We start from the raw sequence: 23,478 nt of genomic DNA on the forward strand, positions 1-23,478 counted from the left end.
TTATAACTAAGAACTTTTGGGGTGTTGGAAAGGATAGAAGAAGGAGAACATTGTGGGATTGTGCAGTTTTCGCTACATTGTGGACAATTAGCTTGAAAGGAATGCTAGAATTTTTATAGATCAGAAGACTCCTCCGAACTTGCTTTGGGAGAAAGTTATTTTCCTTGCTTCTTTTTAGGCTCATTCTTTTGAGGTTCCGAGGGTTTTCACTGTCCCATATCCATAGGGATTGAAAAGCAGAGTTGATGTAACTTTTTTATTTTTTTTTTTTGTATTTTTTTGGAGGATGCCTAATGCTCCAGCAGTATGCACACATATATGCGCCTACACCTTCCTTCGCAAAATTATGTGCACCAAAAAAAAAAAAAAATCCTCCATTTGACTATAGAATATACCATTATAATTTGAATTAAATATAATGAATATATGTGTACATCCAGATGTGAGTGTGTAACTCAAAAGGATGTGTATGACAAATAGAATTCAAATGTGTAAATCTTCTCAGCAGAAGATTCTGAGGAAAATAAAGGCAAAGGTAGGTCAAGACTAATTCTGCATTTCAAAAAAAAAAAAACCCAAAAGCATGACATTGAGACAGACTACCGTAGCAAGCCATATCTCACTGCAAACAGCTAAAAACCTTTAAAATGTTTATCCTCTCCCCCAAAGCAAAGACAGCGGAGCGGTTCTTTAAAGGTTCTCTTCCTCTTGAAAAAAGACTAGTGCTTCTGGCCTCAACACCAATCAAATCACTAGATGTTGCTATATCCAACTGTAATTTCTCCATTGCTTGAATATAAGCACGGAAATGTGCACTTAAAACCTGCAAAATCAACAGCTTTACTTCAATACTTAAAAATGAACTCCTTAAAATATCTTGATAAGAATACTCCAGAAATGAAAAATTATAAAGCTATTAAAGATGGCAACCTAATTTGCTTCTTAGAAAATCAGTCAATTAATGCATTTCATATGGACATGGCAATTATGGTGGCCTAGAAATAAAAGTATGCACGCACACACAGAAATGAAATTGTATGCATATACACAGATACTCAGGACAAGCCAAAATGCAATTCAATCTTCATTATACATCCATCATTTCAAAACCTCAAGACAGCACTCTGTTAAATAAGGTCTAGGTCTCTTGGCATCAAGGTCTTAAATTTTGATTTCGACTAAAATTTCGAAGCTTCAAAAGTAAGTAAATTCCAATAGAGACTTCAGTTTTGAATTAAATTTCAATTTTAACTTTAAAAAATGATGAAAATTAATAGTAAAGCATGGAATTCTACTATAAAACTTTAGAAAAGCATAATAGACATTGTAAGAATGACAGGTATGTGTATACAAGGCACTAGCTGTAATGTAATATTCATATTAAATGTATTCAATTAATATAAATAAAATTTGTATATCAATTTAAAATATTATTGATTTTACACATAAAGATAATTTAGACAAAATGGTTAAATAAAATGTTGTTCTTCACATAATTCCAAAGCACTTGCAATAATATTTGATATATAAAAAGGACAAATTATGAGAGAAATTTCACTTTGCAATTAAATTTCACATTTGAATTCCAAGGAAATTTCATTACAATTAAAATTTTGACAATTTTTTGCTAAAAATGTGAGATTTTGATAAATTTCGGATGATTTGTAGAAATTTCAAATGGAAATTTTGTAAAATGGAAATTGAACATTTCAATTTCGAGGGTCATGGAAAGTTGAAATTTTGATGGAAATTTTGACAATACCGCGGAAATTTAAGACCTCGCTTGGCATGGTGCCAGCATATCAAAACAGAAACCACTGAACTTATAAATTATTGTTTATATGAAAATCAGTGTACTGCTCCAACATGTTTCTTCACTCTGAAGTACTAAGCTTAAGAACAAACTACAAGTGCAAAGCAATTGAAATGGATAATAAACACATGATGGCCATTAAAGTAAACCTTGTCAGACGTGAAAAAGTACCCAAACAAGATACAGCTTAAATGAATTGCTCGTAAAAATAAAATTGAAAGCAAGAGTATGGTATCAGATGAATAAAATGCTCTGAGCACTTAAAAAAGGAAGTTTTCGTAAAGACAAAACACCAAAAACCAAAGCACAACATGAGTTAACAGTGTACATAATTTAATGACATAAGCAAAGCGACAGCAACCCAGCACCCAAAAAGGAATCATAATAATAATAATAATAATAAATAAATAAATAAATAAATAAAAGGCTGAAGCCACATTATAATTCCTATACCAGAAAGTAGGGCATGAAATTTTTCCAACTTTTCTCGTTTTATAACTACTCTCTCTCTCTCTCTGCCTTGCAAAAGCTCCTATCTTCTATCTTCCTCTTGTCTCTCAAGCAGGAGTGCACCAAATTTATGGCAGCACCATGTCTACAATAGAATATGAAATGAGACCCACAAACGTTGAATCCAGATTGAAGTAAAGATAATATTGGACAAAGTAAGGGAGAGTTCTTAATCTTATTGATCTCAAGCATTATCATTCTCGCAATAGTTGGGTGAGATTTCCTACAGTTGCTGAAAAATGGTTTTCCGATGGGTTGTTGATCGTTGGTTGGTTGCAGTAGAGAAACCTTCCATCTTCTCTCTTTCCCTTGTTTCTTGCACATGAATGCCCCATGTCAACAGCAGAAGATGAAAAGGGAGACTAGAAAATGTTTCATCTAGATTGAAGGGAATATGTTCCATCTAAGATTGGACAAGGGGAGATTTCTTATCTTTTCGTTCTCAAATATAACCAAAATCATAATAGGTAGGTGAGATTTTCAACAGTTGCTACCAAAATGGTTTTCTAATGGGTTGTTGATCTTTGGCTGGCTGGGAAGGGGTTTTGAAGTGTTTATATCGGTAGCACGAGTATTGGATGTCAATTCATTTAACAAAGGTGGGGAAGTAAAGTTCTGGAGTTAGGACTTCATTGGAAGGGGAAGAGTTTCTCCGAGTTTATTCCTGGTGGTTCAAAGGTGATGGGTGGCAAAGCTTTGTGAGTGGGTCCTGCGTTGGCTAGAGATCTCCATAATGATGCTGGTGGCAAAGGTGCAGGAAGTCAGTGAATCCATCATCCATGGAGTCAGGTGGTGTGGGATGAGAAGAATGGCACAGGCAAAGGCAGTAATCAAGGTGATCTTTCGGGAGCCAGGTTGTGTTGGCAGGGGAAAATAAGATTTGTGCATGTTGTGGTGGTGAGATGGAAATGAAGAAACTTGGGCATTCATTGCCAGTGGCCAGGAAGTCGTGAATTCTTGTCCAGAGAAGCGGCCTTACAGTAGGATTCTTAAGAGTGGAAGAAGCAGCTAGGGTTTCTCTTGGGAGGATGAGGCTGTGAAGATTGGGGGGAGTGGGCCGGGCTTGATGACTGTTCCGGACCAGGGCCAGTAACTTGAAAGGAGTAGAGTATACTTTTCATCTAAAATGGACCAATCACAAAAATAGGCCCATATTCAGGCTGATACTGGTTTGGACCTGGATCAACCTTTGGGAAGGAATGGTTTCTTTCTAGTTGGCTCACTCAAATGAACAGGCCCATACTCTGAATATTGCTGAGAAAGCCCAGGAGGCCATTGCAATTGACCATGGATCTAATCAGCATTCAAAAAAGTGACAGGGATTCTATTGTGGGGTTTCAAGTAGCAGAGAGGCCCAAAAAGTTTCTTATTGCAAGATCTGTGGCCTAAGGGATCAGCACAAGGAGCAGTGCTGCTCTCTTAATGTTTCAGGAGGAGGTAGCACTTGCAGATCGCTGCAGGATGACGGATGATAAGAGAGCACTCTGTTGAAGATGCAAAGAGGGGAAAAGCTCAGGCAGAGCAGGAGCTACAACCAGTTGTAGGTCAGAATGAGAGTTGTGGCAATGGCTCATGTGCAGAGGTGGTGAGTATTTCTTGGGAAAGCAAAGATGGAAAGGAATGTAGTAAAGCTGTGATATGAAGGTGTATAAGTGTTAATCAGCAAGGAAAGAGGGAATATGCAAGAAAATTTTTTCTGTTAATAATTATATGGACACAAAAAAAGCAGGTGAGCAAACTTTTAAAAAGAGATGATGCTGGAAAATTTTAAGTGGAGTCTCAGGAGTGCTCTTAGTTTGAGTTAGTGAAGGTTAAAGGAAAGAATCATTTTGAGAAGGAAAAGAAATGGGATAATATTTCAGAAAAAGACAGTGAATATGATAATGATTTTGCATGTGACAGCGGCCTATTGTTGGACGAGAAAATTTTGATTATGCCTCCAACTCTTCTAATGCGGGGATATTTCCTATATGCCTCCTCTGCTTTTAAGTTTGGAGGACCAGGATGTATCTATTTTTTATGATATGTGATTGCATGTAGACTTGACAGTGAGTAATCAGTGTAGGGGATGTGATCTTACCAACCCCTGCAGGGAAGGTTAGAACAGAAGCAGTTGATGCTCAAAAACTTCTGGATAATCTGGGATTGTGGCTGGTTGATCCTGGAGGAAATGAAGTTCGCTTGGATGGAGCTAAAAGAAAAACAAAGAAAGAACAGTGTGAATTAGCAAGACTGCTGAGCTCTGTCTATTATGATGGGAAGGACTTAAAAAGAGGCATTTTCTTAGTTACATATTGTTAGGTTTTTGCTATGTTTTCATTTCCTTTTCTACTTTGTTTTGTTCTATTTTGTTCTATTTTTCAGTCTGTTATGAAGGCCTCTTGTCCTATCCTTGGTTGTAGTTCTCTTTCTTCTTTTTCTTGTTATATTCGATTAAAAAAAATTTGAATGACCATTATTCCTATTTCATCTAAAAATGCATAGCTGGAGATGAGAAACAAGGCTTCTTCCCCAAAAGTAATTCATTTGAAACAGCTTAGATTGATCCTGAAATGCAAGTCACGTTTATGATGCATTGATCAGACAACATGCTTGCTTAACCAGCCTGTTAAAGTTGATGTTCAGAATCTGCAGCAGAGCTAATTTATTTGGTTACAGGGACATCAACATGAATATAGAAGCCATTATCCAACCAAAGACACTTCACAATATCAATCAATCTAGGGTGGGCCATTTTCACTTAGAATATCATATACTTCAAGGTTGAAAGTTGAAATATAAAACTATAAAAGAAGTGATGATTGATTCAAAAGAAAAATCCTCGTTTTTCTACCTCAAATACCAAATTTGCGAACAGAAATTCCATAATCCGTTAATGCATGTGAACATTGGACGTATAAATGTGGGGATAACGGGATGCACAATCTCAGATTCTAAAAGGGCATCAAGGGGGTCCCAACACATGTAAAAAAATCATTTACGCACCATTTCCAAGTCACAAAATCTACTACATCTAACATGAACTGCAAATCCATTTTGAAAACATATTATGCCAAAAGTGTATCAGTCTCTGTTTTTTTAATAAGAATCAGAGTGTATGGTCTTTAGCTACCTATCTTTCAGTCTCATTAGAGGCAGTTCATCTCCCATTATGCCAGAAGTGTTTCTTTCCTTCCACATAGCTCAAAAAGTATTGACAGGGACCATACATGTGTTTATGCCCAACCAAGCCCACAGCTCCCTTAAAACTGAATCTGCATCATCCACAAAAAGATCTGACATTGAAAAGCCAAATCCGAAAGCTCCCTAGATCACTTACAATGGAGAAGACTCCTCATGTTAGCTCATTAGTGGTGCTTGGAACCCTTCCCTACATTAGTTCATAGGAATATTCCCCACATTAGTTCATAGGGTATCTTCTGACCACTTTGCAACCAAACCATGCAGTAGGAAAAGGGACATGAAGCAAACTGGCAGATTTGATAATGTACTCTTTGCTTGATTGTCCCCCATCCCCACGACCCTCTCCCCTCTTTTGACAGATGGCTTCTTTTTCATTCAGTTAATTTCTTTGAACATTCCCAACCTTCACCTTTTTTTGACATAATTCTTTTTTTTTTTTTTTATGCAGCCAATTTCTTTGAACCTTTAAACAACATGGTCCTATATACATTTCACTTTAAAGTTAGCAGCTGAGGGTTCCAAATACACCAATGAAAAAGAAAACCAATTTAAACACCAAATATTTGCCCATAAAGTTTCCCTTTACCCCTTGCCTCAAAAGAATCAGTTTGCTTTTGTCTAAGTTCACTTTCAAACTTCAATCCATTTTGAAGCATAACAGAATGTACCAAAGCTTCCAATTTTGATCAAAATACATGGTATAGTCCGCAAAAAGCAAAAGAGAAATTCTCATTTCACTGCATCATACTCCCACTTCAAAACCCTCCAAAATCCTACCTTCACTCTACAGTTTTGGTCACCATTTTGCTATGCATCTCCACAACCAAAATAAACATTACAATAGAAAACATTTCCGTCTCAAAACTCTTGAAGACCGAAAAACATCAGCGGGATTCCCATCGACTAAAATTGAGAAACTGGAGAGGGGGGGGGGGGGGGAGGATGCATTTTCTTATCCACTTTCACCATCACACATCAAACCCCAACCTTCGCATCATGTAACAAACATGGTCAATAGCCCTTTCCATGTCAAGTTTTCATATCACACCCCCCACCCCCCCCCCTTCTTTGAAATTCAACCAAGACCCCTTAAAAGAGAGATCAATGAAACATTTGCATGCAAGAACACCTGGAATTCCCCATGCATGCATGGGTTATTCCATTATTTTATCATGATAAAAGTTTTAGCCCATATCCTTCAAATGGCACTCCAGCCTCCCCTGAACCAAAAAAACCAGTAAAAGCCACATGAACCCTGGTGCACTGCAAAAACATTGTCGTTTCAACTATGATGTCAGAAGAAAATCTAGTTAATATCCTTCTTCATCAGGATAACTACGTTGAATGAAATTTAGGCACAAACAACATAATCGAAGAACAAATATCATTGTTAGATTGACACAGTATCAAGCTATCAAGATAAAGTGTACCATGTTATTTTATGGTGCAGAGTTGCAAAAAGGCATTAAAAGATATTTTGGCCCTGGTGTTTTGTCCTAAACAACCTGCGAACTAACCGTACCTATTCCTTTCAGCTCCCAAAGAGAAGGCGGCTAGTGCTTCTCTCTGTTTTGCAGGCCATTGATTTATTTACAAAGATGATACTGCTTCTTGAAAGACCAAAATTTAGACATTGTGTGTGACAACAAGGATGAATGCGGTTCCAGTGGGTGATACCTTTGTCAAAAGATTTTCAATGGTATTCAGAATAAGTACAATGATTTAAAAGGAAAGTTCAACAAGTAACTAAATCTGCATAGTTTTTATATGGGTTCTATGTAAAGTGCAGCTTAAATTGGGATTTTCAGATGAATACTCACAAAGGAAAGATGAAGTAAGAGAAGATTACATAGATACATACATGAGATGGTTAAGATGGTTTGGATGGATAGTTCATTCTATTGTGGGCAGAGCATTGATCTTGGCCTCTCTCTGAGCCCATTCCTTCAGGTTTTTTAGGGGTTTGCCACTGCCCAATCTTGGTATGGCAGGCAGCAGCTTTGTAATTTTTCTTGTTGCTTCCTCTTGGACTTCGGGGACATCTTGTTCTCCCCTTATTGTACCCTTTGAATCGCTGTTAATATAATTCTTTATAAATAAAATAAAAGTACCAAAAGAGTGATTTAACTGAGATTAAATGCTTTTATTTTTTTTCCTCTTTCATTTTTTTTTTTTTTCATTCTGAGGATCTCTTGTTCTTTCCAAGGCTGTAATTTCCTTCACCTTTTTTTGATATATTTTTCTCGTTTTGAGGATTTCTTGGTCACATAAAACCAAGTGGAATTGAGAATGAGGATTCATGTTATCAATACCAAATAGTTGGATAAAGGTTAACATGGCTACATGCTGCTATTGTGGCCCCATGTTTTATACCAGACTCCTATCAGAGCTCCTCCCTATACAAAAATTAATCCTCCATATAGTTTTTGTGTCTGATACAAACATCTTCTGTTGGTTAACTAAATAACAAATGAGGAAGAAATACAATCGTATTCAAGCTTACTGCCAGACACAGCTTACTTCATAAAACAACATGCGAGCACCATGCACTCCTCAACAGACAAAAAATACTGCAGTTAAATATTTCAGCCAAATCAAATCTTACATATGCATTGCACCATTAGCTCTCTGCATAAAACAGAGAGCTAAAACAATGCAACTCAAAATTTCAGCTAGTGTAAATATTAATTTTTTTTCCTTTTTGTTGGGAAGATGCCCCTAAAAAGATGCATGATTAGTTCTGCGGAATTCACCTTGTTCATTGTGTCGATGTATGCTCCACGAACCTCAGTGTATATCTCCTTGCCATGTTCCTTGAGAAAAGATATCACATACCTACAGGAACGCTTCCATTAGATTTCATTACTGTAAACTCAAAAAAAAAAAAAAAAAAAAAAAGGAAGCATGCTGGCATACTAATTTTAGGAATATGGTGTCTTTGGCACTTGATGTTTTGATGGTTTCATCAGAATTTCAGGATCTGATGATGAAGAAATTGACTATTGAAGGACAAGAAAACCTTAGACTTCATGCATACATGTACATAGAAGTCAAACCCAAGGTTGACTGAATTACAAAATCACAAGGGGCATAATAGGTGGACAATCTCTGAAAATAGTCCTTACTGAAATTAAGAAAATAGTCAGATATTTGTAGACTTATAAAGCATGGCTACCTCAATTAGGAGTTGGACTCAATGATAGAAAGCTCACAGAATAGCAAATAGGAACTTTAACTTATCAAACAAGACAACTTCACTCAATGCCAAAAACCTAACACAAATATTGCCTAGAAAGACCCAAAGGCAGAATTCACAACCCAAGTCCAGCAAAGCAGAAATATACTAAAATCCCCAGCTCTTAAAATTAAATATTCTGCAATTTCCTAACTTTAAAATTAGGATTCAATACCAATACGAGACCCTAGGCAAGCTCCCAACTACAGCATGCTTTTTAAGAACCTTTGGTACTGCCTGAGCATGCTGTCAAGTTAGAAGCATGTAAGGCTTTCATAGAGATCAGGGTTGAGTCTTTGCACTCCTTTTCAATAATCCATTGCAATCAAAGTATGGAATCTCATTCCAATAAGAACATTTCTAGATAGCCCTCTCCTCCAGTAGGAACTAGTTGGTCAACATGTCTCCTGTCTCATATTTTTCGACATAATGCAGGAGGAAGAAAATCTCCATCAATGAAGAGATTGACTGGGGAAATTACAAAGCAATTATCTCCACCTGTACCCATAAATAGAGGCAGCAGACACCAAATGAGAACACTCTAGAGGCATACACCAGCACTTGGTCAATAAAGTTCAATGTAAAACACAATCATGCCTTTCTTACCAAGTGCCACCAATTTGAAGATTGAGTCTAGGCAAAAAAAAAAAAAAAAAGACAAAAGGAATCATCTATGAAGAGTTCTTCCCTCTCTTCACTGAATGAAAAATTTTGAGAGCATTATTGATTTATCAAGCTCTAATTCCTTCAAGCAAATCAACTTTATAGTCTATATTGACCAATGAAGCTCATTTAAAGTCAATTGAAGATCAAGCAATCAAGCCCTCAAATCAACAATCCTCGAACGACGGTTCTTGATCAAGAATAAAATGCCAAACTTGGTTCAATTTTTTTTCACCTCTGTTGCAAGTGTTTTGGAGGAAGTTATAGGTAACATGATTCATGATCGAAATCTTTCCACTATTGGATCAAAAGAGATCTGTAATCCTAGTACCCCACTTTCACCTAAAACTAATAGTAATCACATTTAACAAAGACACTCTATGATCCTCTAAGAAGAAAATAGTATGATCCGCAAACTGAAGATATGAGACGCCACTACCCCCTCACTCCCACCCCAATCATTCTCACAAAATCTCTATCAACTGCCCTATTAACCAATCTACTCGGGACATCAACCACAAGAACAAACAAAAAGAGGAAGAAAGACAAGATCAAACACAGCAGATAATGAATTACTAGTTGACCTTCAATAATTCATAAACAGTGAGTCTGACGTTATGACATGATCAAACACAGCTGATAAACCAATACAAAATAGATAAATAAGAATGTCAAAGAGAAGCTATATCAACCAAGAAAATAGGAATATAAAGAAAAGCTAGAATTTAGAAAGTTAGTGGAATATCATCAGAATTGATGAAAGCAATTCGCACAAGTTTACTAGCTGACACAAGAACAGTAATTTATACAACAATTAAAAGGGGAAAAGAAAAAATTATTACAAGAAATGAGTGGAAGCGACATTCAAGATTCAGGAAGATTCACCTGTATTTTAAAAGTACACTCTGTTGAAGGATCTGGATATTAGTTTTTGGTTTTCTCAATGCATAAAGCTTTTGCACAATGTATTCAAACACCTAAAAAAAGATGGTGATTACAAAACTTTGAATACTAAATAATGGGTCTTACGAGCATTAAAAATGGAGTCTCACAAGTCAGAAACAAATTATCTCACATATTTAGCTGCAACAATATTTCATGCCAAATTTAAGAACAGCACCAAGATCACAATCAAATTTGAAGCATGAAGACTAACCTCAGTTGAATGGTCTCATACATGTCCAAATCAAATAAGACAATAAACATAACTACAAAAGATTGCTTATCCCTTAATAAAAATTTACAATTGTCATATTAACTGTAATATTTATGGGACAAAGAATTTACTAGATGTTTGGTTCCAGTAATCTTGTGTTGGGGAAAGGGATGACATTCCCATGAGAATCCAAGATTGCCAAAGAAATAGGTGGATTACATACTCCCATGTTTGGGGGGCACATTGAATTCCCAGAGTATCCCCAACGGATGCTACATTCCCAACATGTTCCTGGTCAAAGATTCCATGAACCCAACACCTAGTTAATTATTGTCCACATCACAGATAGGCTCAAACACACTTCCAACAATTGATATTAGTACAACGTTGATGTGTATCATGTCTCCATCTTCCACTGCACCTTGCAGTATTTGCAATTGTTTTAATCATCTACTTTGAACTATTTACGAACTCCAATTTACTTTGCATTATTTATAAAATTACAGTAGAAAGAGAACCAAGAAACATTGCAGCAACTTATCTTTGCAGTTACATTTTAAATATGAATTCAATGAAATTTTATTCACATAGGATCACTGTCTATGCCTGATGTAGTATTGTCAAACTGATTAGGAAGTTGGAGTTTTGATTTTCAAGGGTAAACTTTTCTTGGAAAATTTATCTGACAGTAGATGTAAATCCAATTGTAAATTAAATATAGATTCCTTGATTCAGTATCATGACTCTGTAACCAACAGATGAAGCTTTTACGGCAACCCCCTTCGTGAATGGGACCAAACAACAAATTAAAAATTGAAACAAAAAAAGTGTCATTTTTAATTTTGACTTTAAATATGTTAACGGTTATTTTATTCTTCTAGTATTATTAAGTGTGCTAGTGTTATGTTAATTAGTGAAAGTTAGAAAGGGTATTATGGTCATTAAAATGTATTTGATATGCACTATAAATAGAGGGAGAGACCTATCTTTGAGTTAGGTCATTCATTTAATCAAAAATCTCAACATGGTATCAGAGCATGATCCAACTTAAACCTTGTCACCAACACAAACTCATCCGCCGCTGAAAACACCCTCCACTGCTGCCCATCTCTGAACCACCACAACCCTTCATTATTTCACAAAACCAACCATATAGCCAAAAACAGAACCCTCTGAACCATAACCCTACAAAATCCTATCACTGGAAACCTCCCGACACGCCGGCCAACTGCCAACAGTCCCAACCCCACACTCCAGAGTGTGAGAGTGTTTCAGGTCACTGTTTTCTACTTTTTTCCTCCAGCATGTTCTTATCCCTTCCCTCGACCATGATATTAGCATGTTTTTTGCTCAAACATCCAACCTTTTCGACCACATTTTCACGGTAATCCGTTAGTTTCTGTTCAATGTTTGTAAAGGCTATTTGTGAGTCTCTTGGAGCAGTGGCAGTGTTCGTAACTTGATTTGTGAGGCTGTGGCAGTGTTATATCAGTTCATGGATGGTTCACCTCATCCATGGTTGTTTCGGTGGTTCACCTCGTTTGTCATTGTCCCAGCTAATTTTGATTGTTCTTCTTGTTTGACTGTGGTGTGGCTGGTGGTTTGTGAGTGTTGGGATGGAGCCTATGAATCCCAAAAACATGTTTCCTTCATCACTACCACAAATAACAACTTAAAAAGTTGGATGAGAAGAATTATATTCAGTGGTCTAAGTCTGTTTGGGTTTATTTATAGGATTAGGAAAATCTGACCACTTGCTCCAATCTGGTCCTTTTAATGAGAAAAGAAGTGTGGATTCAGGAAGTTGCCTTGATTGTTTCCCTCTTGTGGAATTTGATGGAGCCAAAATTGCAAGGATGTGCATGCATCTAGATACATGCAAGGCGATTTAGGATTATGCCAAGCTTCTGTATTGTAGTAACATTACATAGATTATGCCAAGCTTTTGTACTCTAGTAACATTAAACATATGTAAGATTTATTCCCGGAGTGCTTTCAGTTACAACAAGGAGATAGGAGCATTACAGTTTATTTTGGACAGATGAAAAGTATTCATGAGGAGCTTAATATCGCAACCTATAACTGCCAATGTTTGCGAGATGCATAAGCAAAGGGAGCAAATGATAGTTCTTGGGTTCTAGCGGGTTTGAAACCCAAGTTTGAGACAGCCGAGTCCCAGATACTTAGTAGTGCAAAGTTACCATCATTTGTTGATGCTTATTCTCGTGTCCTTGATGCTTCCTTCAGCATACATTCTCTTGCTTTTGCATCTGGCTCTAAGAGGACAGCCTTTGTCACGCATGGTGATTCTAGTTTTCTACCAAGCAACCACAGAAGTATCAAGGTGGTTTGATTGGTCGTAGTGGTAGAGATGGACGAGGAAGCGGCACTCCTTGCAAGTGCACTCATTTTGGACAAGGTAATCATACTATTGAGGAGTGTTGGGATCTCCACGGCAAACCCTCACATGTTGCCAATGCAGCTACCACCGACTCCACACCTTTGAGGGCAGCCAATGTAGCCACCATCAACTCCACACCTTTGAGGCCAAGTGGCGGGCAACATACTATATCTATGTCAGCAATATCAAGCGTCATAACAAGCTTCTCTTCCCATTGCATCTCTTGCCCAAACATGTAATCCCACAGCATGTCTGTCATCCGGTACTTCTCATCTTAGTCATTGTGTTATGGACTCCAGTGCCACTGATCATATCACAGGTATACCTAATTTCTTCTCTACTCTCCAATATCCTGAAAAATTGCCTTGTGTTACGCTTGCAGATGGATCCACCACTGTTGTTAAGGGAATTGGGACTGTGAACCCCACTTCTTCCATTTCTCTTCCTTCATTTTTGTATATTCTCAAGTTTTCTTTCAATCTTATAACAGTCAGCAAGATTACTAAATCCACGAATTGTTTAGTAACATTCTTCCCAAATTTCGTGGCCATTCAAGATTTGAAGATGAGGAAGACAATTGGCAGAGGACATGAAGCTAGTGGACTTTATTACTTTGAGCCGCTATCTCCTTCTACCGCTTGCACTACTGTTACCACACCTTTCCAAATCATTGTCACCTTGGTCATCCATCGTTGGTTGAAACGTCTAATTCCTGAATGTGAGTCTTGATTGTGAATCTTGTTAGTTAGAAAAGTATCATTGTGTCCATTTTGCTTCACAAGTCAATAAATAGGATGCAAGCCCCTTCATGTTATTTCATTCTGATTTTTGGGGTCCTAGTAAAGTTGCATCTATGTAGGGTTTCCAGTGCTTTATAACCTTTGTGGATGACTATTCAAGGATGACTTGGCTATATTTAACAAGATCGTTCTAAGTTATTTCATATATTTGGCGCCTTTTGTTCTAAACACAGACTCAATTTGGTTTGTCAATTTGAATACTTCGAAGTGATAATGCTAAAGAGTATTTATGTACTCAATTCACTACTTGTGTGACTAAGTTTGGTATTGTTCATCAATCATCCTATGACCACACTCCTTAACAAAATATGGTTGCAGAAAGGAAAAAAAAGCATATCCTTGAAATCACTAGCACCTTACTTTATCAAATGCATGTATCTAAAGTGTTTTGGAGTGATCTTATACTTACTACTTGCTATCTTATCAACAAGATACCATCCTCTATTCTCAGTCAAAAAATTCCCTATTCTGCTCTCTTTCCTTATTCACCTATATTCTCTCTACCTCATTGCATGTTCGGGTGTGTCCTTTGTTCATCAACTAACTCTTAGGGCGGATAAGTTGGACCCTCAAGCTATAAATATGTATTTCTAGGCTACTCACATACTTAAAAGGGGGATCAGATTGCTTCTTTGTTTCTGCAGATGTTACCTTCTTTGAGTCTACACCATACTACACTCGGGACCTGACTGTTTCTAATCTCGATGAGTTTCTTCCTTTGCCTTATCTTCTAAATTCTAGTTTGTTGTCCTTATCCAGTCAAGCACCTGCGTCTCCTTGTAGTTGGAGTCCTCATTGTCTCGATTATCCTAATTTTCATGTGCATTCACAATGGCGGCTCCAAGGAAGAGAGTTCCCTTTAGCTTCTACTACCACACCTTTGGTTTCCTCGTCTGATGATCATATTCCCCACAATGTTGACCCTCCCATTGATGTCCAAAAAGGAAAATGCACATGTACACAACATCCCATCTCCAACTATGTTCGCTATGACTTCTTATCACTCTCCTATTTGTTACTACTTTATTATCTTCTGCCCTCCCTAAATTTGTTTCAGAAGCCTTAGCATACTACGGGTGGAGGAATGCCATGGCTGAATAGATGAATGCTTTATAGGACAATGATACTTGGGAATTGGCATCTCTTTATTCTAACAAATCTATGGTCAGTTGTCGCTGGGTATACACTATGAAAGTCAACTTTGGTGGTTCTGTGGCTCATCTAAAAGCACGTCTTGTTGCTAAAGGGTATACTCAGGTGTATGGCTTGGATTATTCCAACACTTTTTTCCTGACTTCCAAATTTACATCAGTACGTCTATTCATCTCCTACTAGCACTTGTAATTGGCCTCTGCATCAATTAGATGTGAAGAATGCCTTCTTGCATGCTAATCTTGAGGAGGAGGTCAATATGGAGCAACCACCTAGGTTTGTTGCTAAGACAAAGTCAAGCTTAGTGTGTCAACTCAAGAAGGCACTATATGGTTCAAAACAGTCTCTCAAAGCATGATTTGGTCGATTTAGTGCTATAGTACTTGAGTTTGGCCTTCGATGGTGTGCATTGGATCACCTCTATGTTTTATCATCATGCTTCATCGGGTAGGATTCTTTTTAGTGTATGTGGATGATATTGTAATTACAAGTGATGATGATCAAGGTATTCAGAGCATAAACATTTTCTACAGATTAAATTTCAAACCAAAGATTAGGAACCATTGAAATACTTCTTGGGTATAGAAGTATCTAGATCTTGTATAGGAATTGTTTTGTCATAAAGGAAGTGCGTTCTTGATTGTTCAATGAGACTAGGTTGTTGGGATCCAAACCAGTTGATACACCCATGTATCCTAACAGCAAGTTAGTGTCAGATATGGGCGATTTGTTACCTAATCCTAGACAATATCGGAGACTTTCTGGAAAATTGACTTATCTCACATTCACTCAACCAGACATATCTTTCGTAACAAGTGTTGTGAGTCAATTCCAAGATTCTTTAAGGACAAGTCATTGGGATGTAGTAATTCGCATCTTGAGATATCTCAAAGGTGCAATTAGGAGAGATCTCTTATATTAATATCAGGGTTACACTTATATTCAAGGATATACAGATGCAGATTGGGCCAAGTCGCCTTCTGACTGAAGATTCACAACCAAGTACTATATCTTGATTGGTGGTAGTTTGGTTTTTGGAAGAATAAGAAACAAACTGTGGTGGCCAGGACAAGTGTTGAATTAGAGTATTAAGGCTATGGCTCACACAACCTGTGAACCTGTTTGTTAAGTACAATATGTGGCTTGCTTATTTGTTTACCAAAGCTTTGGGGGGTGCTCATGTTAGACTTATTTGTAACAATCTAGGAGCATACAATATCTATGCTCCAGCTTGAAAAGAGTGTTGATGGTTATTTTAGTCTTTTAGCATTATTAATTTTGTTAGCGTTATGTTAATTAGTGAGAATCAGTATGGGTATTGTGGTCATTAGAATGTATTCGATATATATTATAAATAGAGGGAGAGACCTATCTTTGAGTTAGGTCATTCATTTATTCAAAAAACTCAACAAAATATATTGTAACAAAATTTTTATTAAAAAAATAAAATCTGAGGGATTTCGGGAATCAACTATCTTGTATGAAATGTAGGCACCATTTTGAGACTAAGGCTTTTTTTTTTTTTCCCAATACATATGAATATGATTTCAATGCAAACTGATTCATGGCTTCAAACCTAATGCTTATAGAATGAGGGCAATTTTCTACAACAAGAAACAAGAAATATCCAAAAAATAACTATAATGTAATTATGTCAAAGACATTAATACATAAATAAACTGACAGGTCACAAATTTAATAAAAAAATTAACTAATCAATATCAACCAGGAAACTTTTGCTCAATCTAGTAAAAAACCTTCGAAACTGCTCTCTGTCTAAGTCTTTCCAACTCAGGCTGAACATCTTTCAGAGCTTTTGACATCTTAACCATTGAATCCAGTTCAACGAACTTCAGCTTCTTACTTAAAATCTCAAGAGTTCTAATATATTCATCATTGACCTGAAGAAGGAATCCACCACTAGAGTTTTAGTCCATAAGAACTCAAAAATTCAACAGTCAAAGCACTACTAAAGGCAAAGCAACATGTAGATCACACCAAATATTAACAGCAAGCAGATATGGCCAAATCAACTACAACTGGACATGTAAATCAAATCTATTTGTGTGTGTGCGTGTGTATTAAATAAAGATATGAGGGTTCAAATAATGCAACGGAAAACTACTATACATCACTATTTATGGGGCCCGAAAAATGTCAATACTCTTCAAATTGCTTATACAAAAGAATTCTTACATGGGCCTACCCCAAGCACAGCATATTTGTCAAAAAACATCCCTACATTTTGAACATGTCCAACCAAAATACATATATAAAGGCCTACTATAGCAATTGTGCTATTACAACTTCTTATAAAATAAATTTGTATACTACATGAAAGGGTATCTTCCTAGAACCACAGTTAGGCTAAATGCATGTAACACCTAGTGCACAAGGCTGCCACACCATTTGGGGTCTGGAAACTTCACCAATGAAGTATCAATCATAGGCCACAAGGGAAGAACACAATTATGAAAAAAAAAAAAATCAGTCCAGAGATTTAGTCACAAATTTTACAACTTGCAGCCCCAATTTCAAACTAACAATAGCAACAAAAACAACAAAAATAAATAAATAAATCATTAAAAGCCTTATGCTCCACTAGGGGGGGTTAGCTATATGAATCCTTTTCCATCAAATTTTTTTTTTTATAATAAAAGAAGAATTCATTAATAGAATAAGAATATACAGCTAGGAGAATAGGACATCTCCTTAACAAAGTCTGGAAAATCTAGATAAACACGAGCAGCCTACGAACTAAAGAACAAAAGAGAAAAAGCCATCACGAACTAACACTAACACAACGTCAATCGCACTGAATATCAGAAAAGCTCAACCCCTTGAAATTCCCTTGTCCCACGCACCAAAGAGGAGCCAAATAATGTATCTTCTCCCAAACCACGCTCCATCCAACAATTTACAAGACCATGGGTAATTTCCTCCTACATATTAAGGGTGCTATTAAATTCTTACCCGCTATCTCATTTCAAGTTATTTTAGGCCTACGCCTGTCCCTTCTACATAACTAGCTCACTCCTCCAACAACAAGAAGTCAAGTCTTAAGTCCTACTAGGTGAGTTTGGCTACATGAATCTTTTTCTGCCAATTCACATGATTGAATTTTCCTCAATTAGCTTATGAGTTATTAAATCCTTCCTCACTATCTCATTTCATGTTATTTTAGGTCTACCCTTACCCCTCTCAATACCAATAACAATAACTAACTCACTCCTCATTGGTGAACTAGGCCTATGTTTCAAATGCCCAAACCACCTAAGTTGTGACCCCCACCCCCCCCCCCCCCCAAAAAAAAAATGCTTATCTTCTACCAATGCTATGGCCAACTTATTTCCAATATGTTCATTACTTAATTTATCCTTTAATGTTATACCACTCATCTACATTAACATTCACATTTCAACAACTTTTACTTTTTGGATATGTTGTTTCTTAATCGCCCAACATTCTAATCTATAGAGCTTTAAGTTTAAGGGTATTCTACAAACCATGGTCTTAAATTTCCACGAAATTGTCGAAATTTCCGATTTCCGTCACCCTCAAAATCAAAATGGCAGTCGATTTCCGTCTTGCATAATTTCTGTCGAAATCTCAACAAATCATCCGAAATTTATCGAAACCTCGAAATTTTAGCGAAATTTGTCGAAATTTTAACCATACAATGAAATTTCATCAAAATTCAAACGAGAGATTCAAGATTGAAGTGAAATTTCTCTTTTAATTTATTTTATTGAAACAAAAGGTTACCACAAGTGCTTTTGAAATTATATGAAAAAATAAACTTATAGTAATATTTTATTTAACCATTCATGTCTAAATTATCAATATTTGTATAATAAATAATATTTAAATGAATTATGAATTTCATTTGCATTAACTGAATCTTTTTAATGTACATTATCTTACAAACATATTTGATACACATACTATTTTACAACTTTTTCACCCTATACAAAACATAGATGTATTTAATTTGTAATATATTAGTCTTAAAACTTATATTATTATATTTGTTAACCATTTCTAAAGTTTCACAAAGAATTCTATGCTTTACTACTTGTTTCCGTTATTTTTTCAAATCGAAATCGAAATTGACATTGAAATCAAAATTTCTGTCGAAATTTTCGTTCTTTTGGAGCTTCGAAATTTGAGTCGAAATCAAAATTTAAGACCTTGCTACAAACACACAACACACCCAAAACACTCCTCTATTTTATGCAATCTGCTTTAACTCAATATATTACATCCTCCTCAACTTCTCCTTCTGCTTGCATAATAATAGATCCAAGGTATCAAAATCTTACTAGTGCCATTAATTTCTTGATTATCAAGTTTAAGATAACTAAAATTTACATTTCATATATTCTGTCTAATTTTTACTTATCCTAAAATCTTTAGACTCTAAAGTTGTTCTTCGTAATTCTAGCTTAGATTTTGCTCCACGCCTCCACTCCTACTTTCATCAATCAAAACAACATCATCTGCAAACAACATGCACCATGGGATCACATTTTGGATAATTCCTAGCGACTTCCTCAATAATCAAAGTGAGATGATAATAGCCCCACACACTTAAGAAATCCGCCACTAATCTTTTGCAAAAATGTCCAAGCAAACAAAAAGAGTAATCGACCCAAGAAAGATGCCCACCCTTACATCACATCCACCATCCCAAGCTCCAGTACGAGAAGAAGGAAGACACTCAAAGTCCTTAAACTGCACATCTCAAATGCTCTCCTAAAAAGACTCCTGTCGGCTGACAGATGTTTTGTTTCCTCAACAAAACTATATCAGGTGAAGCACACACAATATTATCATGGACAGCCCTGCATTCATTCACATCCCCAAGACCCCTTTTCCAACTATGAATCCCCATTTAAAAACTACAGTAGTCTCTTTTCCCCGGCCCTTCTTACCCTCATAATTAATAGATGAATTAAATCTTTGAAATCCCCTTTAAACTTTTTTTGTTTTCCTATCATATGGCTTGGCTAAGACCTGCACACTTAACTCTTGACCAAAAACATCAAGTGATCTTAACCCCATACCCTCAAAGAGTTCTAGAGGTTCTCAATTGTCCCTCTCAACCTCTATGGCAAGAAATTGAATCAAATGCAACGTTAGCCTGCAATGGAAGAGATAAAATTCAATTTCCAACCAGAGTTATCACAAATATTCCAATAAAATCCAGAACCAGGTAAAGAATCCTTACTAAATGATCTTAAATGGGTGAAAAAAAAAAAAAAAGTGTGGGCATAGTAGATAGTACAGGAATCAAGGCTTAATCTTCCTCTGCAAGAGATAAAATGCATTTTCCAACCAGAGTTATCACAAATATTCCAAGAAAGGTAAAGAAACCTTACTAAATGATCTAATATGGAAAATAAATAAATAATTAAATAAGTGGGCAAAGTAGATAGTGCAGGAATCAAAGCTGAATCTTCCTCTGCAAGTGAGACCCTCTGAATCTCCTTCATTCTTCAAAGTTCAAATGACAAACACCACCATAAGCAAATTCAGAAGACCCATACTGGCTCTCAATTTCCAGCCACATCCTCTTCATCTCCTAAGATCTCCTTATCCAGCTCACTGCCCATACAGCCTCCATCTTGAAGCAGGGATAAGTCATCTAGTTTTCTAAGCAGTTAGAAGGAAATATGTTGTTTTCGTAATAAGGCTATGTGAGTGGGGGTATTTTTGTCCTTAAATCTTTTTTATTCTTAATCTATAAGAGGGCAAGACCTGGAGCTGTTACACAAGGCTCCAGGAGAACTGCCAACTGGCTTTATCTTCTACTTCTCTTCTTTTATTCATCTCTAATCCTAAGTTATGTATTATTTGGATTCTTAAATTTATTTCAGAAGACCAACACTGGCATCCCCAATTTCCAGCCACATCCTCTTTTATCTCCCAAATTCTCCTTATCCAGCTTGCTGCCTGTACTGACTCCATCTTGAAGCAGAGATAAGTCATCTACTTTCTAAGCTGTTCAATTAGCAATCCTTCATCCTCCTCAAAAATACTATTCAAATCAATGTTTTGAAAGGCAAAGGCTTAAGGCGAGGCATTTTACCCTCTGCGAGGCGAGGCATAAGCCTTAAGGCATTGAGGCGTAAGCATTTTGGGACTGTATTTTTTAAAATAATTAATAAATAAAATCAATTTATATTAGTAAAAAAATGAGAAAATTTTGAGAATAATGGAAAAAAAAAAAACATTACTTTTAAATATCATATAGGCCAAAACATTACAAAAGGTTCCCATTAATTTTTAAATTTAAAAATTAAAAAGCTTACGCCTTTTAAAACATTGGTTTTTACTGTAAAAGAGGGCCCAAAATTTTTACATTAAGCCCAAAATCTTGAAATCTAGGGAAAAATAGCTCCCAGCAGCTCTGTTCGACAGCTTCAGTGTTCAATTCTTTGATCAGCAGCAAGTCAGCAACCAGAAAACCCTTCAAGCACTCTCGTCTCCCTCTGGCTCTCCTCTACTATAGTCGAGAGAGGAGAAGAAGCTTTGTCGAGAGAGGAGGAAGAAGCTTCATCGAGAGAGGAATCATCGCTTGAGGAATTGTCGAGAGAGGAGAAGACGTTGCTGGAGGAATCGTCGGAGGAATCATCGAGAGAGAAGAAGCTTCGTTGAGAGAAGAAGCTTCGTCAAGAGAGGGAGGAAAGGGATTTTAGGCTTCAGATTTGGAGTTCTGGGTACTTTTTTTTTATTTATGTTTTAAATCAGGCAGCCCGAAATGCGTACGCCTTAAGTGTTTCCCCCTGAGGCGTACGCCTTTTAGGCTTTTCGCCTTTCCACTTACACCTTAAAGGCATTTTAAGCCCAAAACGCTTCAAAGCCTTACAAACGCATTTTAAAACACTGATTCAAATCATCATCATCATCATCATCAAGTGAGCTCAGCTTATCAATCAAATGTATTTAAAAATAAATAAATAAATTTGAGTGATTATATTAGTCCTAAAGTCTGCTTGTTTTTCGATGAGTGCATAAAAGTGCACTCTGAACATTACTTTTTCTTGTTTATTTGCTAATTTATAAGGACAATTTGAATATGTTAGTGGTAAGTTTCTAACTTGATCTTCATTTTATAAAGTTTTTAATTCTAATTAATTTTCAATGATTTTTATCATAGGAATTTAAAAAGATTTGGAAGTCAACCCTTAGCATAAATGAAGAAGATCAGCCACCTAGATTGGAGGAAAGAATATTGGATATGATATAATACCGTTTTGAAAGAGTTTCCACGCACCATTCAGTATTTTCATCATAACTATCTCATCCGATATCGGTTTTGGGTGATTCAAGTTGCATTGAAAACCTTACATAATGGGCTACAATTTATCCTGAAATAGCCTTTCGCTAACTCGGACTTTTACTAGGTCAAAAGTATGCCACAATCCAAGCCCGTCCAAGTCCGAAATTCATTAAGAGACAGGCTGGACATATTTCGTAATTTAATCATAACTCTCTCATCTGATATTGGATTGGCATGATTCAAGTGGCGTTGGAAAGCTTACGAAAAGAGCTACAATTTATTGTGAGATAGAATTTCGCTCATATGGACGTTTACTGGGCCAAAAGTGAGCCGCAATCCAAGCCCGAAAACCAGAGGATATTTTTCAGCATTTTTTTTTTTTTTTTTACGTTATTCCGTTTTTTTAGGGTTTTGAGAGGGGCATATATAAGCAAAACTTTGTGTGAAGAAAAGGGATGATTGGGGGCTGGGTTTTGTGAATGTTTTCTTGAGAGTTTATTTTTCTTTCATATTATGATGAGGAACTAATTCCCTAGCCTTGGCTAGAGATGAACTTGGTCAAATAAAGGTATTTGAATTTGTTTTTAATCCATATTGTTGTTCTTCAATGTTTTTATATTTTTTATTTATTGTCATCAATTGTTATTTGTTTTATTTCGCGCTTGAATATTCATATATCTGAATCTCTTCATGGATTCAGTCACGCTTTTTCCATAGAATTGTAAGGATCCATGAATATGTTCAAGACAAATTATTAATTTTGTTACATTAATCTTCTGCTGCAATATTGTCTCCGAATATATTGTTGTCGTTAGATTTTGTTAACAAAGTTAATAGCTTTTGAGTTTTTAACGAGATGAATAATATTTAGAAAATTTACTTTTGAATTTATCAAAAATTTGTAATTCTATATCTTCCGATTGGGGATTTGGGATGTGAAATCTCCAGTTGAGAAAACCAATGGATTAAAAATAGATTGATTATCTCATTTGTGAGAGGGATTCCTGATGCCTTGGTTCTTGCAAACTTGATTTTCCATCCACAAAAATAATCTTAGTTTTAAATCTTTCTAAAAAGAAGTCATTTGTTTTTCCTTAAAAATCATTTACTATTCTTTTTCTTTTTATTTGCCCATTTGTGTTCCTTTTTCCATCTCCCTGTGGAATCAACACCCCAAAGTTGAGCTACAACTACCGCATTATTCTTTGGGCGTAATCATTTTTCATAGTTAACAATCTAAGGCCTCAAGATATAATGTCTAGGGGGGGAAAAAGTATAGG

At 36.2% G+C, this 23,478-nt stretch overlaps 1 protein-coding gene across 4 annotated transcripts in view; it reads right to left on the minus strand.

Annotated features, from left to right (window-relative positions):
• The window catches only part of LOC131161464 (vacuolar protein sorting-associated protein 52 A), a 107,062-nt gene that overhangs the window by 27,372 nt on the left and 56,212 nt on the right, over positions 1 to 23,478 (minus strand). For all 4 annotated transcript variants that reach the window (XM_058117243.1, XM_058117244.1, XM_058117242.1 and 1 more), the window contains exons 9-12: positions 16,671 to 16,814; positions 10,290 to 10,381; positions 8,260 to 8,341; positions 641 to 823 (exon numbers count right to left, since the gene is read on the minus strand). In XM_058117243.1, coding sequence (XP_057973226.1) covers positions 641 to 823; positions 8,260 to 8,341; positions 10,290 to 10,381; positions 16,671 to 16,814 — 501 coding nt within the window. The remainder of the gene's footprint in view (positions 1 to 640; positions 824 to 8,259; positions 8,342 to 10,289; positions 10,382 to 16,670; positions 16,815 to 23,478) is intronic.

Source organism: Malania oleifera, chromosome 8 (genome assembly GCF_029873635.1).
Source record: "Malania oleifera isolate guangnan ecotype guangnan chromosome 8, ASM2987363v1, whole genome shotgun sequence".
NCBI classification, from domain to species: Eukaryota; Viridiplantae; Streptophyta; class Magnoliopsida; order Santalales; family Ximeniaceae; genus Malania; species Malania oleifera.